The following is a 17,863-nucleotide window of genomic DNA, read 5'->3' on the forward strand; positions in this document are numbered from 1 at the left end:
ATTAACGGAATTAATTATTACACATGTGCATAAATGTCACTGACTGCCAAAAAAATATATCAACTAAAAACCAAACCTGAAAGAACTGGTGATATCGAAAGGCAACAGATTTTCAATATATACTTAAAATACTTTTTATCTTCTAGTCATTGAAGTCAACATATATTATAAATCTTCAAGACGGCCAACCAAGAAATAAAAAAGCAGGAGGAACTTACAAACTCTTAAGTTGCAATCAGCATTCTCTTATACTACTTCCTCTTGGTCCTACTTTCCTTGCAAAGGGATTGTGAGAAAAAACTAAAATATATATATCTGGATTAACCTTTGAGAAAAAATTTAAGTCTGAAATTTATGATTTGAAAATACTCTATCTAAAAAGACCTTAACTTCCATTTTTTGATTACTGAAGTTAAATAAATACCTTCAGTTTTACTAATGTTCTTATTTTCCCCTTCTAATTCTTTAGCCAAATTTAGTTTCTCTGAATAGCAAGAATTAAAAATGATCTCAATACAACCCTAAATCTTTCATGTTATTATAAATTTAGCAGTTTTCATCACAGATGTAAATTTGGGAATTTTTGCATAAAAGCAATAAGTATCTAAAATTTAGGGTACATTACACACCAAGTTGCAAAAAATTGTAAGGGCCACAATTTACCTCTAAAATACTGCACAATTCAGGCTGCACCAAGTCTCATTTGTAGAACAGGACCATTACAAAACAAAATAGCAAGAAGAAAAGAAACAAGTTAACAAGGCTATGTAAAATTCTTTTGTAAGATTTTTTCCAAAACTTCTTTATGCTGCAAAAAAGATATAAACACTACGAAAAATAAAAGGTCAAAGGTTTCTTGGGAAGCACTTTCTGCCTACTAAGCAAAATAAAAATTAAACAAACCTAAATCAGTGTTCCACAATCAGCAATGCTAGCAGCTCAAATAAAATGTTTCATTGTCAAGTAATCTGAAATGATTTCCATATCACACTAAGAAAGGATAATAGAATAGACTCTCCCACTTTCATCAGCAGATGTCTCTAATGTGAAAAATATGTGTGAAAACCAATGAGTCAGAATCATTATTACATTTAGAGTTACCATCTTAAATTATTTTGTCTTAGCAGAGTACCTTCACGGTGAATAAGGTAAACAAATGAACAGTAAATATTTGAATACTGAAAATCAGTATTGAATTAAGGATCACTTTTTAAAAAGCAACTTGTTTGTTGCCACCTTTCCTCATTTATTAAATAAACTGAACAGAATTCAGAACACTCTAATGAATAAAATGTAAGGAAAAATAGAAGCAAAAATCATGTTTGTACGTAGCATAAATCAATGTATATGGTATTGTATGAGAACAAGAATGATAGACTTTAAAATGGTTTTCCTGTTACATGACCAACATCTGTAGAAAGTCTGTGAACTTATTAGGACAGGCTAACTTCTTTGTGATGTCGCATTATGTGCTGGTTCTTTTCCGAAGGTCTTCGGAAACCTTTCTTGCAGTACTCACAACGATGAGGATAGTCTTTTGTATGAATGGAAATAACATGCCGTTTAAAGCCTGAGGCATCCGTAGTGCTATACTCACAGTACTCACACTGATAGACTTTCCGGCCACTGTGTGTCTTCATATGCTTTTTAAGCTCATTCTGTTGCCTAAATCCCTTTCTACATCTCTTACACCTAAATGGAAGGTCCTTTGTATGAACTGACAGAATATGGCGACTTAGTACAAATGGATCTGCAATTTTAAAGTCACAATGTCTACACTGGTGCATTTTTTTACCCTTGTGGGCAGCCACATGTTTCTTGAGTTCTGAAGGCCTGTGAAAGCCTTTATCACACATGTCACACTTATGGGGATAGTCCTTTGTGTGAACTGAAATTATGTGTCGCTTCAAATCACTTGAATTTGAACTCTTGTGGTCACAATGCAAACATTGGTGTGTTTTGCTTTCTTGATGGATAAGAGCATGTTGCTGCACCTCTTTGGTATCTGAGAAAGTCAGAAGACAAATATCACACCTGAACAGCATCTCTTTACTATGTTTAGTTTTTACGTGCGTTTTTAAGTTAGAAGAGTCTGCAGATCTATATTCACAATACTGGCATTGGTATGGTTTCTCCCCAGTATGAATCCGCATATGTTTTTTGAGCTCTGATGGATGACGAAAACCTTTACCGCATTCCACACAAATATGAGGAAAACTCTTGCTGTGGACTGCCAAAAGATGACGGTTCAATAATCCTTGTTCAGCTGTCTCATATTCACAGAATTTACACTTATGTATTTTGTTGTTTCCTTTTTCCTTATGCACCATTTTGTGAGTAAACAAAGCCCCAGTGTGAGAGAAATGCTTTCCACACTCATCACACTCAATGACTTTCTCTACCTTGTTGGTCAATTTGTGGCTTTCCAGGTGATTATGTAAACTTATCTTTTTGTTGGTAGTGTAATCACAGTCAGTACAGCAATACTTCTTCTTGGCAATGTGTTCAGGATGGTTTTTCATGTGTCTTTTCAAAAAACCTCTTGATTTAAACTTCTTCCCACAAATCATGCAAGGGTAGACAGTCAAGGGATGTCCATCAGGACCAATAATTATTGCTAAGGGAAAAAAATAAAATAAAAGAACATAAGAGATCAAAATCTATCTGTTGTATTTTCTTCAAAACATTAAGTGTTTTCTGAATATTACTGGGCATGGACTCCTACCCTTATGGACATTTCTTTCATTGCTCTTCTACATTAGAAACATTGCAACCTTACAATAATGAGAATGTGGTTTGCTTCTTTATGACCATACTAATCCTAATCCTTCCAGTTTAAAAAATGAACAGATAAATTAAGTAGTGATAAAACTACATCAACTTATAAAGAAATCTGTTAAAAAAGTCATTCATGAATAAAGTTTAGCATTTTTAAATTTATTACAATAGGTGATTAAAACCAGAAATAGTTAATCACAGAGACATATCCCCAGCTCTTTTTGAGATAATGTTTTGTTAAATAGCAAAGTTAAACAGCAAAGACCTTGAACTTGTGATCCTCCTACCTCAACCTCATGAGTGGCTGCCAGTAACCAATCTTTAAAACTTTTCTTTAGGCTGATTCCTCTGGAGCTGCCAGTGGGAGTGCTGCCGCCGCTGTTTATTACAGCTGCTAAAGCAGCTGCAGCCCCTGTTCCTGGGCATCCCTCCTGGGCCCTCAACCTCCCGCTCCGCACGAGCAGCAGTGGAGAGGGGTGTCAGGATGAATGTAGGCACAGCACACAACGAAGTGAACCCCAATATGCAGGTGATGAACAGCCGTGGCATCTGGCTCTCCTATGTGCTCGCCATTGGGCTTCTTCATGTCGTGCTGCTGAGCATCGTCTTCGTGAGAGTACCTGTTGTCTGGACCCTCACCAACCTCATCCACAACATGGGCATGTACATCTTCCTGCACACAGTGAAAGGGACACCCTTCGAGACCCCAGACCAGGGCAAAGTGAGGCTGTTAACCCACTGGGAGCAGATGGACTATGGGGTCCAGTTCATGGCTTCTTGGAAGTTCTTCACCATCACACACATTGTGCTATACTTCCTAACCACCTTCTACACCAAGTACCACCAGATCCATTTCATCCTCAACACTGTGTCTCTGATGAGCGTTGTCATCCCTAAGCTGCCCCAGCTCAATGGAGTCCACATTTTTGGCATCAACAAGTACGGAGGGTGCAGCCCCTTTCCCAGCCTGGGGTGGTAGGTGTTTGCTGTGATGCTGAAGACAAGGAGCCTCTGGACTCTGACGGAGATGGGGATCACTCCTCTGGGCCTAGTTCCCCCCTTGATTCCCCAGTAGCCGACTTGGAGTAGCTTGTAGTGGGTTGGGGTGGGCCCCTGGGCTCTAACCCATTCTAATTTTTTGATTCTTTCCTTTTGCCTTTTGAATAGACTCTATGGGGTGGTCATGGAAGGGGCTGGGCTCCCCGGCTGAACATGGACCTAGATCTCCAGCGTTGGGACAGGAGGCAAGGGAGAAATCCCTGCTTGCTTGTTTACCCTCAGGCAGCCAAAGCACTTTAACGCCTGTGAGGGAGCAGAGGAAGGTACAGCTTTTGGACTGTTTCATTTTGGTTCTTCAGGCTATAGGACGACAATGTATTTTTGTACTTATGGAAACAAGTGTGTGACAGTACCTCACCCCTCTGGGTAGAATGCTGTCTGATCCTAGTCCCAGGCTTTTGGTGGCTCCCCTGCACCCCACTCTGGGTGCTGGGTGGGAACGGGGAGTGTGAGAGGGGAGGTGGTGGTGGGGGGCATACATGGCCTGGTTCTGGAGGCAAAGGGCGAGGGCCCTGCCATCTGATCCCAGTGGAGTTGGAGAGAGGGCAGTGGTGGGTAAGGGTGGGGTAGTAAGCCGAGTCTTAAAAGAATGGGCCTCAGCAGTAGCGGACATGTGTTGTAAAAGGGGAGTGGGCAGAAGCTAGTCCCACCTCCTTCTTACGCAGAGAATGGTCTTGGGGAGAGGTAAGGGAAGTGGCTGGGGGTTTGAAACTCCTGGACTGGTGTGAGGGGCGGGCTTGGGTGGAAGAGGCTGTCATTGTTAGCACAGGTACAGTTTGACACTGACCTCTGTGTGGTGTGAAGGTGTGAGGAAGCTGCAGCAAAAACAGGGGACAGTGGGGCCCTTCCATAGTCCTTCACCTTATGACCTCCCTGTTCAGACTGGTGCCAGGCAGGGCCTTTTGAGGGAAGGTACTCATGGGGTTCTAAAACCACCTCCACTTGGTGGTGGGCTAAAGAGTCAGGCAGGGTGGTGGCTGCAGCCACTGTCTCAGTCCAAGGAGGGAGACAAGAGGGGCTGGCTAGAGAGTAGGCACCTTCTCCTCTCCCCAGTCCTACTGGGAGCATGTTACATTGAAAAGGTTTGAGTCCCCAAGCCCTCTGCTGGGGGGCCTGAGGGAGGAGGAGAGTTCACTCATTCTGTTTTCTGCCTCCTATCCCATCCTCACCCCACACATCACAGGGAACTTTCACCTTAAATCTTTCTAAGCAAAGTGTGAATAGGATTTTTACTCCCTTTGTACAGTATTCTGAGAAACGCAAATAAAGGGCAATATGTTCCTGTTAAAACAAAAACTTTTCTTTAAACATTAAAATTGGTATACAAAATAATATAGCAAAGAATAGCAAAGAGGTTGACATCTTCCCTCCTCCTTTAAGCTGACTATCATTCATATTTGTTCACTTAAAGTTAACTAACATAGTTATGATTTATTTTCACTTATGGTAAATCGCCTGAAACTCTAATTAATTTTCCTTGATATCTGGTCCACAGACTGTTCTTTTATCTAAGGAAAAATTCATGAAAATAATTTGAGTTTTGAAATTATATTTTCAAATTCAATACACAATAGCTTCATGTAGCTGAGCAGCTAATATGGCATTATGACACTCCTGTGGATAAATACTATTTTCCTCTGAGAGCTGCCCAGCAGAGTTTGCTATACTGTGGAATTCATGTGCTCCCACCTGTTTGGTACTGCTTGGAATCAGGTCTTCTCCTTTTCTTTGGTTTTTGTTTAGCTAGTCTGCTAAGGCCAGCAGACTCATCTATGTGCAAGAGGGCACTTGCTGTGCCATTCCGGTTTTCAATTCCATCAGAATTATTACCTAACAATGAGCATTAAAAAACAACATTATAAAGTACTGTGAACTACAAAGAATTTGGAAAAAAAATGATTTAATTATAATGAAAATTAAGTCATGATGCTTAAGAATTAAAGAGATTTGCCATTTCAGGAAATAGTTTTCTGGCCAAGTTTTAAGCAAGACCACAGCATTTTTCCAACAGACTCCCTCTGTTGTCTTCCAAATTATGAAATAATAAGCCATATAAAATAAAGCAATCTGAAAGTTATGAACTTTTCATATGCATGAAATCATAATACCATTAATTCATATTTCTGAAATCTTAACCACAGAATCCATTTCTCATTGTACAAATATTAAAGAACCATTCAATCCTTACCATAAGCTGCTGCCCATGCAATTGGCATGAAGGCTTTCATTTCACTGTCATCTATCTGCTGTTCATGCACAGCAGCAGCTGCTGCTGTAACAGCAGCATCTTCTTCTCCTACAATCACTTCCATATAAACCTCATCAGTGATCTCAGCAACATCTAAATACAAATTAATAAAAATGTTTTATGAGTTTCAACTCATACATGAACAACATATTAGCAGTTTAAATACAGCAGTGAATATTCAACAAATATTGATTGAACATTCCGTGGATTTCACCGTATTTTATTTAAAGCAACAATCTAAGCATACATTAAGAAACACTAATATGATGTTTGGGTTAATGTTAGCATAATAAATTTCTTTAAGTATTGCTGATCAAATACTGGTTGCATTAAAAACAAAACAAAAAAAAAAACCTTTAGAAACATAAAATTACTTCCCACAAAAAGGCCACCTGCTTACTTAAATCTTCATCTTCTTGTTGGGAGTCATTGACAGTCATATAAACCATCTTTTCCCTAGGAACACGAATGGTGCTGTTCTGATCAAGAAGTTCAACTTCATGATCATTTTCAGGCTCACTCTCCACAATGTCTACTGTTCCACCTATTAAGATAAAGACAGCTCCAAGAATTTATTTGAATCCTCATTTGAACAGGCTCTTTTTATATTTTTATGTAACATTAAAATATGTATCTTAACATTTTTCATAGAACAAAAAAAAAAAATACCCACTCCTAAAATAAAAAATAGAGCAATTTTAAACCAAAAAAAACAATGCTGGAAGCATCCTAATACCGGACTTCTAATTATGCTACAGAGTTAATTATACTGCTAAAAGCTGTTTGGTACTGGCATTAAAAAAAAGACAAAGAGCACTGGCACAGAACAGAAAACACAGAGACAAACACACCCATCAAAAGTCATCTGATCCTTGACAAAGGTATCAAATATATACACAGGAGAAAAGACATCCTGTTTGATGTCTGGTGATGGGACAACTGATTTATCCCTACGTATAAGAATGAAAGTAGATCCTGATCTCTCAACTTGCAGAGAAAACTAATCAAAATGGATGAAAGAGCTCAGAATTAGACAAAAACTATTTAACTGCTACAAGAAAATGTAAGTCAAAACTTCAGTTTTTAAGCACAATGACATTCTCAATAGGAATCTTAAAGCTCAAAAAATAATAAATGGTATGATATCAAATTAAAATGCTTCTTCATAGCAAAGGAAACAATTAGAAATGTGAAGAGAGAACTTAAAGCATGGGAAAAAAAAATCTTTGCAAACTACTCTTTTGACAGAGGATTACCATAGTATGCTGACACAAAAAGCTTTACACCAAAAAACTAGATCAAATAATCTAATTAGTATATAGGCAAATGAATTAAACAGACACCTCTCAAGAGAAGAAATACAAATTAACCAACAAATATATTTTAAAAATTTCAATAACATTAGCAAATAGGAAAATGCAAATCAAATCACATGAAGGGACTGGGATTGTGGCTTAGTTGGTAGAGTGCTCAGCCAGGTATCCAATAAGAGATGAGTGAATAAAGAAAAAGTGATACGCATACACAATGGCTTTTTACTTGGCCACAAAGAAAAATGAACTATGACATTTGTAGGAAAATGGATGGAACCTGAGACCAATACATTATGTGGAATAAGTCCAACTCAGAAGGTTAAGGGTCATATATGCAGAAGCTACAGATGACTGAGGAAAAAAATAAGTGAGGATACATCTCATAAAAATCAAAGGAAATCAGTAGAGGGAGTGATCATTGAATAGCACATGGAATGAGAGGGGGAAAATACTGGTGAGTGATACTCGCCAAATTACATTTTTAAATTGTGTGCATGTATGAATATTTAACAATATATTCTATCAATATATACAATATAAAGCACCAATAAAAAATGTGGGGAAAAAGTCTTAAAAAGTATCTTCAAAAAAGATTTCAAATTGTCTTAGTTTTAAATAAAACCACTATGCTGAAGAATCTGAAGCCTTCCTCTTACCTAAGTCATCCTCACCAGGGTCAGCTTTAAAAATGTATACCTTGATGACTTCAGGGCAAGTGCCTTCTACTTTACAAGAATCAATATCTGACTCTGCATTCGTATTCACAGCAGTGGAACCATTATGTTCTATTTTGCCAGCATCATCCACTACAGAGGGAAAAATATATCACAAACAATTAACAATATGCTTACATAAAATATTGCCATTTTTGTACAAATAAAATATAATCTGATTCACGTAAATGTAAATGATTTTAGCTAGACAAGTATTAGAAGCAATGAATACATTTTAAATGACTTCTAGGAGTGGAATAAAATATTAAAAGTATTTCTTATAAATCCAACTTCTGGAATTCACAAACCTTAGTAAACACAGTACCATCTTATACATTCACTACTTCTGAATACAACAAAACATTTAAAAATCAAAATATGATTATCAGAAAGATACATTGCCAGATACAAAGTGAAGAATGTATCTATAATGACTGAACTAAAGCTGTGGTGATAGCAAAGATTAAAATTCAGTCTTATTTTCAACGGTGGCTTATGAACACAGAAGACAAATTTTGGAAGCTTTGAAATATTCTTTCAAATTCCCCATCATGGTCTTTTTTGGGAGAGGGGTTTGTTCTTTCTTTTTTTTTGGAATTGCTAAATGAACCTAGGGCTCTGCGAGTACAAGGCACAACTCTGCTGCTGAGGTATAGGGCAGCTTCCCCTATATCACAGCTCCCCCATCACTATCTTAAGAAGCACAACTAAATTCTATTATCAAAATTCTTACATAGCTTACATTACAGATGAACTTATTCTGAAAATTGACTGAAAAGCATAACTACAGTGACACTTAATTTTAAATTTCTTACTCATTAGGAATAAAAGACCACATGCAAACAATATATTGAATTTTTTCTTTACTAATTTTTTCCCCTACTAATATGATAAAATCTAACTACTTCAGTTTAAATGCAAAAATAGACCTAAAAATACTGAGCCACTAAAAAATTAAGATTTGGTGGTGGTGGATTTTCTGACACACTAACAATACTTATATTTGCAAACCCCATTTTAGCACACATTTGGTAACAATACTGAAATATCGCTTAGGAATATACTAGTTAAATTTTTTGTACAATTTAAAATTTAATGTGTATATGTTTATGCTGAAATTGTACTCTCTAGTGCAAACTCCTAGCCATGTGAGACCAGAAGTAGACTCAGATGTGGAGTTATGGACAATATGTTTTGTAAAATACTACAGTATAAAAAAGAACTGGACCAATGTCAGAGTCCTAGAAATCTTATAATTTTAAGAAGGAAAAGAAAATTCACAAAGGAACCCATGAAGAGAGAGCTGGAGAGGTTGACAGAAGGGTGGGAAAGAAGTTAGAAACCTTGAAGTCTTATTTAAACCTACGTAATAACAGAGCACAAATAGAAATCAAAGAAGAATATACAAGTTAAGGAAACTGTAAATGACCAGGCATCAGAATGTTCTTGAAGACAAGTAGCATACAGAAGCCATATGGAGGTTATTAAAAAAGGTAAGGTGTAAATATTTTATAATTTTTTTCCCAGGAGATTATATATATTTCCCTCCAAGACTAGGAAAGGAACCCAGAGCTTCTTCCAAACTGGGCAAATATTCTACCTCTGATCCATACCTCCACTCCCATAATTCTAGTTCTAAAAAGAAGAAGAAAGAAGTGTGACTAGAATAGGTTATAGGGTCAAGACAATTTAGTAAACTATTGCTCTTTGGGGAAAATATAAAGGCTGATTTAGTGGATGTGGTAAAATTTCGAGGTAAAAATTTTAAAGGAAATTGGAGAAGGTCAAATTAGAGCAAACATAAAGGAAAAAAAAGACTTTATTCTTTTGAGACTAAAGGTCAGAAAGTACATATAAATGAAAATATAACCAAGTTATTTTTGAGGGAATAGCAGTATAAGAATTTGAAATGCAGAAAGCAGGAAAACAGTTTTAACAACATGTATACAACAAGAAGCAAAGGCTAACCGAGTAGGTAAGTGAGGGAGAAAAAGTTTTCTTGAAGTTAAAAAAAAAAAAAAAAAAATCAGCCTTTCTGATTACAAATAAAACATATTACAAATAAAACCTTTAGGTATCCCTCAACCCTCAACTTGTAAACTATCAAAATGCAAATAGTCTTATTACTATGTTTTATAAAAATAATTCGAGGGCAGAAAACAGGAATCACATCCTAATTATGATTGATATGTACCAGGTTTTTTTACTTTTTCTAAGTTAAATATATTTATGCAATCAACTAAAGTTATTTTTCTCGAAGATCTGAAATTCCAAAGTGAGATAGCCAAAATAAATCTAATTTCTCCAGATATCTCATTTCTGAATAATATTAATGCATATGAAGCTGGTCTTTCTTTCAAACTTTATAAACAATGACTGTTAAGAGGTACTACAAAATCAAATTTCTTATATTTACAAGGTCAGGATGGGTGGATGTGCTTATAAAGTTAAAAAGTTTCCAAGTAACTTGAAAATATCTTTTGCAAATCAAAAGTATCTAATAATTTTGGGACCTGAAAAAATGCCAAATATGTAACCAGTAGCCTGAAGTAGAGATCTTTCTGGTAAGTTCTTTTTTAGTATGTAAACATATTTCAAATATAAAACTTACCTGAGGATGACCAAAGCTATTCTAAGAGAAAAAATAAAATTCACAATAAAAATTGCACTTTGAAAAGGTATAGCCCACTAAATATAAAATTATTCTACATATATTTGACTAAAAATAAAATTGTGAGGTGGCCAGTTACTACTCAAAAATGATAATTTTAATAATTCTTATAAAGCTGAATTACACATTTAATTTTTTAATTTCTAAAAAAAACCCCTGTCTTTTAAAAAAAATACAGAAAGCAAAAACTAGAAATTTAGAGGTAGGCCATTACAAAAGAGATGTTAGTTCTAGAAATTAAAGTGGCTTATAACAACTACCTGTACATGACATTTAATAACTACTTTAGTTTTCTAAATATTTCAGTTCACTGTTGAGATATGTGAGATAAAACTTGGGGTGGTGTGTGATCTCTGTAGAGTTAATAAGCTGCTAAGTAAGGGGGAGTAGACAGAGGATTGTCTTTAGAAGTAAGCTTTATTGGGTTAAGTTTAACTTTACTGGGTGATTACATCACTTCTCTGCTTCTGTAGAAAATAAATCACAATTTTACTGAAAAAAAAAAGAGTTGGATTTGCATTCAAACTGCATATTTTCTAAGTTAATATCCTAACCATTAAATATTTTCCATTTTAGTCTTCTAATGAATGACAGGGATTGTCTCCTCATTTTATTTACATTATCTCTGAAAATCATATTTTTGCTAAGGATTAAGAAGTTATTAATGTTTATTTACTACCACCCACCCCAGGAAAATAGTTAATTATCTAATTTCTCTCTTCTGAAGCTCTGAAGCTTAGTCTGTCCTACTGTTTAGTACATATACATTAGTGCTTCTTTTCTCATAAAGTTAAAAAACAAGCAAAACCCAAAATTCCTACAGGAGCACAACTAAAAATGTATTTCAGTGAAAACTTGTCTTGCCTTGAGTACTCTTTCCTTGATATGACATTCTTATGTAAGGAACTATTTTTAAAAAGAAATTGAAGTGAACTCAAATTTAGACAACTTGAACACTGAAAGAAATAACACTATTTAGACATTACACTATGCATAATACAAACAGTAGAAAAAAAATGAGTTGTTTAAAAAAAAAAACAATATACATTATGGACTGATTTAAAATAATGTTTAAAAAAGTAGGTCTCATGCTGGGCATGGTGGCCCACACCTGTAATTCCAGCAGCTCAGGAGGCTGATGCAGGAAGACTGCAAGATGAAAATGAAAGCCAGCTTTAGCAAGTTAGCAAGGCCCCAAGAAATTCAATGAGACCCTGTCTCTAAATAAAAATAAAAAACAAGGGCTGGCCAGGATGTGGCTCAGAGGTGAGTGTCCCTGGGTTTAATCCCTGGTACCAAAAAAAAAAAAAAAAAAAAAAAAAAAAGAAAAAAGGGTAGTATAGAAAATCCCTTTCAAATTTCAAAACAAAACAAAAACCTTTAACCTACACACATGTAAACTAAGAAGTTCAGTAAATCAAAGATGTCACATCCAGTATTGATTACACTTTGGTAAACAAAAATAGAAATTCTTAAAAGCAGCTAAACCAGATAACAGTTATTATATAATATTTCAATAATAATAATAATAGCTGACTTCTCTCAGAATTGAACTTTAAAAAAAATTGAAAAAAATAGCAGGAGTAAAATTAAGACACTTTACTGATGATCAAACCATAGTAATTGAAACTATAAATATTTGCTTAGAGACAGACAACTGTTTACATCAAGGCTACTTGAGACTAATTCTCAGTTCTCATTTGACTTGCCCTGGAAACTTAAGGCAAAAAATACTTTATTCTCATTCCTGAACACAAATTAATATATGCAATTCCTTTCTGAAGTAATGCAGGTAGGTTTATCAAGATTTATCTTAATTTTACAGAAGTTTAAGTGAAAAACCTTCAACTATTATGTAATGAGGGAAAGCATACTTTTAAAAACACCTTTGAATCTGGGCTTGGTGGTGCACACCCATTACCTCAGCTGCTCACAAACCTGAGGCAGGATGATCAAAAGGAAACTTAGCGAGATTCTATGTCAAAAAGGGATGGGGATATAGTTCAGTGCTTGCCTAGCATGTGAGGCCCAGGATTCGATCCTTAGTACCAGAAACAAAAACACCTCTGATAGTCAGCATACACCAAGACTTACAGGAAATCATAAGGTAATCCTCACAGTTGCTTTTGTCATCATCCTGGTGGTCCACAGGAATTCCATTGGCATCTATGACTGCTTCAGAGGCACAATCTGCTACAAATACTTCTGAAACTAAGTTAGTCGTCAGAGGATCAGTGACAATTTCTGCTTCCACTTCACTATCATGAACCACATGTTCAACGTGTCCAACATTGGACATGTGTATAGATTCACTTGTCAAGACGTGTTCTGGCATGGGCATTGAGGTTGAAGTAATCTCAGATGGTAAAATGTCATCGGGAACTGTGCAATGTGCTAAAGAAACTTCTCCGGTTACATCTGAATCAAGTACTTGCTCAGGAATGATGACACTGTCAGATACATCAGCTTCCTCTAAAATATCTGAGCACTGAACATCCTCTATAACAACATCTTCAATGACATCTTGGATTACAACAGAGTCTTGTACATCAGGAACAAAGTTATGCACAGTTATGTCTGAATTAGAAACAAAAACAGTTTCTTGTACTTCCACAACAATTTGATCACCATCCATGTGTGTAGAATTAGTTCCTTAAGAATAAAAATTAAGACAATAAATTTCAGGTGAATAGGTAGGATTAAAAGTCAAATAATTTTTACTAGAAAACAGTCTACCTTCTCTGTGTTCCTCAAACACTAAAATAAACTAAAGAAATTAAGAAGGGATCTATTTCTAATTCATATAACGAGTAAAAATTAATCCAACATTTTTTTTAGAATATAAACATGAGAAATTCCCCATGCCACTGAACCAAAATCTTTTAAGAGATGACTATAATATATACAAGTAGTACAAATCAAAAAATAAATATACCACTGTTCTTCATTATGTTTCCCTTCCACTGCTTCTTTTCTCAACAGATAAAAATTTTCTTCTTTTTACACACACACACATTTTTTTTGTTTACTTTTATTTCTTCTATTCTACAATTTCTCCAGTTTGTTCTTCTACAACATACTATCAGTATCTATTTGGCAACGACAAAACAACACTTTGAATCTAAGCTTTACAAAACAATCATAGTAGGAGTGAAAAGTGAGATAGATCACGAAGCAAGAGAGACAACTGAGAATAAAACTGGTTGGACAAATAAATGAACACAAGTGCAGCTGCCTAGAGATAGTAGAGGTGAGAATAGCTGGGATGGGGCCTACCCCAATTTCGTCAGTTACTGTTTCCATCTTGCCTATTCTCCTATATTCCAGACCAAAAATCCCAGAGTAGTTCCTCAGAAGATAAAATCCTTATATCCATTCTGTAGTTAAGAAGGTAGAAGAGCAAGCCATTGAAAGCCCACAAAGATCAAATGACTTAACCATGATCACAAAATTTGCATAGCATATGCAGCTCAATAAATATTATTCTTTATAAATTCCACAAGTAGAAGTCATATCTTTACCAAATAATGTAACAATAATTATAAAATACACAATACAAAATACTGGGTATTATGGCTCCTAGTCCAGAGAAAGGCAAACATAGGAGACTTGCATGTGAAATACTCAGATGATTGGCACTTTGGGTTTTAACTCAGATTAGGACTGAGTCCAAGCAAGGGCCTAAATGAAAAATTCTGTCAAAGGCAATGGCATCCAAGAAACACAAAGCTTCTACCATCAGATTGCTGCCCTGACACATAGATCAAAGATCAGTATGTCCAAAACCCAATAGGTTATATGAAGTTTTCAAAGTTAGTTAATGCACACTTAAATTATATATATATATATATATATATATATATGTTATAATAATGAAAAATGTTTGCTTTTATTTCTATAAAATTTTTACAAAATGTTTTTTTAATGGTATGAAGCAACAGATCAACGTTATCTCCATTCTGTAGACACAAATGTGAAAGCATTAAGTGGCAAGTAAGTATACTAGCAACAGTCTAAATCAGAGGATAGGGTTATAAAACTAAGTTTTGTGATGAGAGCAAGTACACAAATGAGGACAATAGTACCTGCCATGCGTATCTCACAGTACTGTGGTCATAACTAAATTAAATGGGAATGTATAGAGGTGTCCTGAAAACTGTAATGAGTTTTGTAATCATTATTATGAAATTAAAAATGTAAGTTTTGATATATTAAGCGCCATACTAAAAAATAAACAAATAGTCTAAGTGTTAACCACCTGGACTAAAAATGGCATAGTCCTTTAAACCCTACCTCTTAGTCCAAGTTCCAGGTCTGCATGGGGATAAACTAAGCTATCAAATTAACTGTGAGGTTTTTCTCTAAAGAACATAGTCTCTTTTTTAGGAAAATTAAAAGTCAATGTATTTAACATGTGGGAAGAACACACAAATGTTTGATGAGTAAAAAGAAGACAACAAAAAGAATAGTCCTCAAAATATATCCATATTCCAGTCCTAGATACTGTATATGGTAAAAAAAAAATTCTGCTGTATATTTTAAAGAAATAATCATAACCTTTACCAAACTGAATTATCAAGTGTGAATTAAAAGACTATGCCAAATTGTTTAAGACGCACACATACAGAGAATATAGAAAGTATATTAAAAATCCCTAGGTTTCTTGGTAAAGTAGTACTGTTTTAATATACAAACATAAACCACTTATGATTCAATTAATAAAATCATTAAAACCACAAAGTACGAACAATAAAATCTAGTATGCAACAATTTAAATGTTACATATTCAGAATGCTTGTTAATCTGAAACTATGAACACATTTTGGGGAAAGTCAGAAAAAGTCCATCTACATAGTGTGTAGTCTCCTTTTGGGAATATATAAAACTCAAAAATTGTAGAAGTAGGAACAATTAAAAACAAAGGATCAAAAATTATTTACTGGCAACAAAGAAGAAAGAAATGATATGACCCAATGCCCAAACCAAGAGTGAAGAAAATAGTTCCAACACTACAGATGAAGAGTGAAAAAGCAAAGCCTGGGTTATGTTGTAGCAACTGGTTAACTGGCATAAAGAAAAGGTGGTGTGAATAGTAGATTTTTCTCATTACCCCATCAAATCAACCTGACTTCCTCCTACAAAAATTGTTCACAATATAGCACTAAATCCTACTTTAAACATCACAGCTGTGTCTCAGATCTCATAGACTACCAGTGTAGCTCAGTTCATAAACTAAAATTGACTATTCTGGATAATTTGAGCCCAATCTGATAAAATAAATTGCTTTTAAAAGCAGAGAACTTTACACAAGTGGAATCAGAAAACTGAAGGAGAAGAGTAAGTCAGAGGGATTTCTAAGTATGGGAAAAAACAAATTTGCTATTGCTGAAGTTGCAATACGGAAATCATTAAGAAACACAGGCAGACACAAGAATCAAAGACCTACATTTCAACTGACAGCTATCATAAGAAAATGCCTTCAGTCAACAACCAAAATTAGTTAGAAATTCATCCTCAGAGAACTTGAAAGGAACCTGACTATGTTGACACTTGATTTCAGTCCCATGAAAAAAAAAAAGTAGATGATCCAGCAGGCCTTCATGGAATTCTGACCTACAGAAACTATGAGAAAGTTAATACTGTGTATCAAATGACTATGTTTGTTGGGGCTGGGATTGTTTGTGGCTCAGTGGCAGAGCGCTCACCTAGTATGTGCGAAGCCCTTGATGCCATCCTCAGCACTACAAATAAATAAATAAATAAATAAATAAATAAATAAATAAAGTGGAGGTACTGTGTCCAACTACAATTGAAAAACAAATATTTAAAATAAACATCACACACACACACACACACACACAAGCTTCATTCTTTTGAACATGAATGCTAACAACCAATAGAATCTAGAAGAAAGAATGGATCAAAGTATAGAAATCCTACAGGAACTCAGAATCTGTGTATACTATATTTCCCTATATAAACTCAGAGCAGAAATCTAGTCTTTGAAAAACTGTTTGTAAGGTCTCAAAAGGAAGGGAGAACCAGCTTACTAAAGAGCACAGAAAGAAGTACAAAGATCTTTATTCTGTAATGGCAGACCTTAGAGCAAAATTTTGTCCTATAATTTTATGTCAAGTATAATTTTAAACAATAAACTCAGATATTTAACTCAGGAAATTTCAGCAAAATGTTGAAGATGTGGCCTTGTTTCTTCCTGCTGTTTATAATAAAATTCAAAAAGAAATATTAATTGTGGAGGGCGCCATTAAATAAAGTCAACAGAACTCAACAATTTGGGCAATTCTCTCAGCTTATACAGGTGGGAGAGGTAAAGAGAGAAATTTCATATTAAGATGTGTTTTTAGAAAAAAGATGTTTTATACAGACATTAAACTAATTTAAAAATCATTGTAGATAAGCCTCTTTCTTAATGCAAAAAATATCCATGACACACAAGAACATTTTATTCCAACAGCAATACTGCTACCTACTATTGAAAGGAACAGAGAAAGTACAGTATGAAGACTACAGGATTCCCAAAATTTCAGGGACAGAAAACAGTGTGGAAAAATTATTTGACTACAGTGCCTGCTATATTTGATGAAAAAAATAAATCAGATTCAGAAGGAGCCACAGTCTATAAAAAACTATTATCAGGCCTAGAAATACAGAAGGTGATAAGGCAGATTTCAAAATTTCTTTATGCTGATGACTCCCATTTTACCTTCCATTTCACCCAGTTTGCCTCAAACATCCTAATCTGTCTTATCACTGTATGTCAGAAATAGTTCTTTATAAAACTTTAGTTCTATAGGTCAACAAATGAAGTGGAACTGCATCCTACATGTTTTACTTAATAACTGATGCTGGTTTTGATGTTATTAGATACTTAGCACTTATCTTATTTTGGATTCTATTTTCAAAATAGGAACCCTGGAAAAAGGTCAATGTATTTAACATCTGGGAAGAACACAAAAGTTTGATGAGTAGAAAGGAAACAACAAATAGAACAGTCCCCAAAATATGTCCATATCCCAGTCCTAGATACTGTATATGTTATGTGATATGGTAAAAGAAATTC

At 35.0% G+C, this 17,863-nt stretch overlaps 1 protein-coding gene across 8 annotated transcripts in view; it reads right to left on the reverse strand.

The window, feature by feature from the left end:
- Positions 1-1,302: 1,302 nt before the first annotated feature.
- The window catches only part of LOC113176017 (zinc finger X-chromosomal protein-like), a 35,464-nt gene continuing 18,903 nt past the window's right edge, over positions 1,303-17,863 (reverse strand). For 6 of the 8 annotated variants that reach the window (XM_026380410.2, XM_026380407.2, XM_026380405.2 and 3 more), the window contains 6 exons: positions 12,877-13,434; positions 8,055-8,204; positions 6,486-6,629; positions 6,026-6,178; positions 5,527-5,667; positions 1,303-2,617 (listed from right to left, as the gene is read on the reverse strand). In XM_026380410.2, the coding sequence (XP_026236195.2) occupies positions 1,434-2,617; positions 5,527-5,667; positions 6,026-6,178; positions 6,486-6,629; positions 8,055-8,204; positions 12,877-13,417 (2,313 nt within the window). In that variant the 5' untranslated portion in view covers positions 13,418-13,434 and the 3' untranslated portion in view covers positions 1,303-1,433. Of the gene's footprint in view, positions 2,618-3,341; positions 3,452-5,526; positions 5,668-6,025; positions 6,179-6,485; positions 6,630-8,054; positions 8,205-12,876; positions 13,435-16,487; positions 16,521-17,863 lie in introns of those variants that run through there. The other 2 variants (XM_026380409.2, XM_026380411.2) reach the window with 2 other exon arrangements.

This window comes from Urocitellus parryii, chromosome Y, assembly GCF_045843805.1.
Source record: "Urocitellus parryii isolate mUroPar1 chromosome Y, mUroPar1.hap1, whole genome shotgun sequence".
NCBI classification, from domain to species: Eukaryota; Metazoa; Chordata; class Mammalia; order Rodentia; family Sciuridae; genus Urocitellus; species Urocitellus parryii.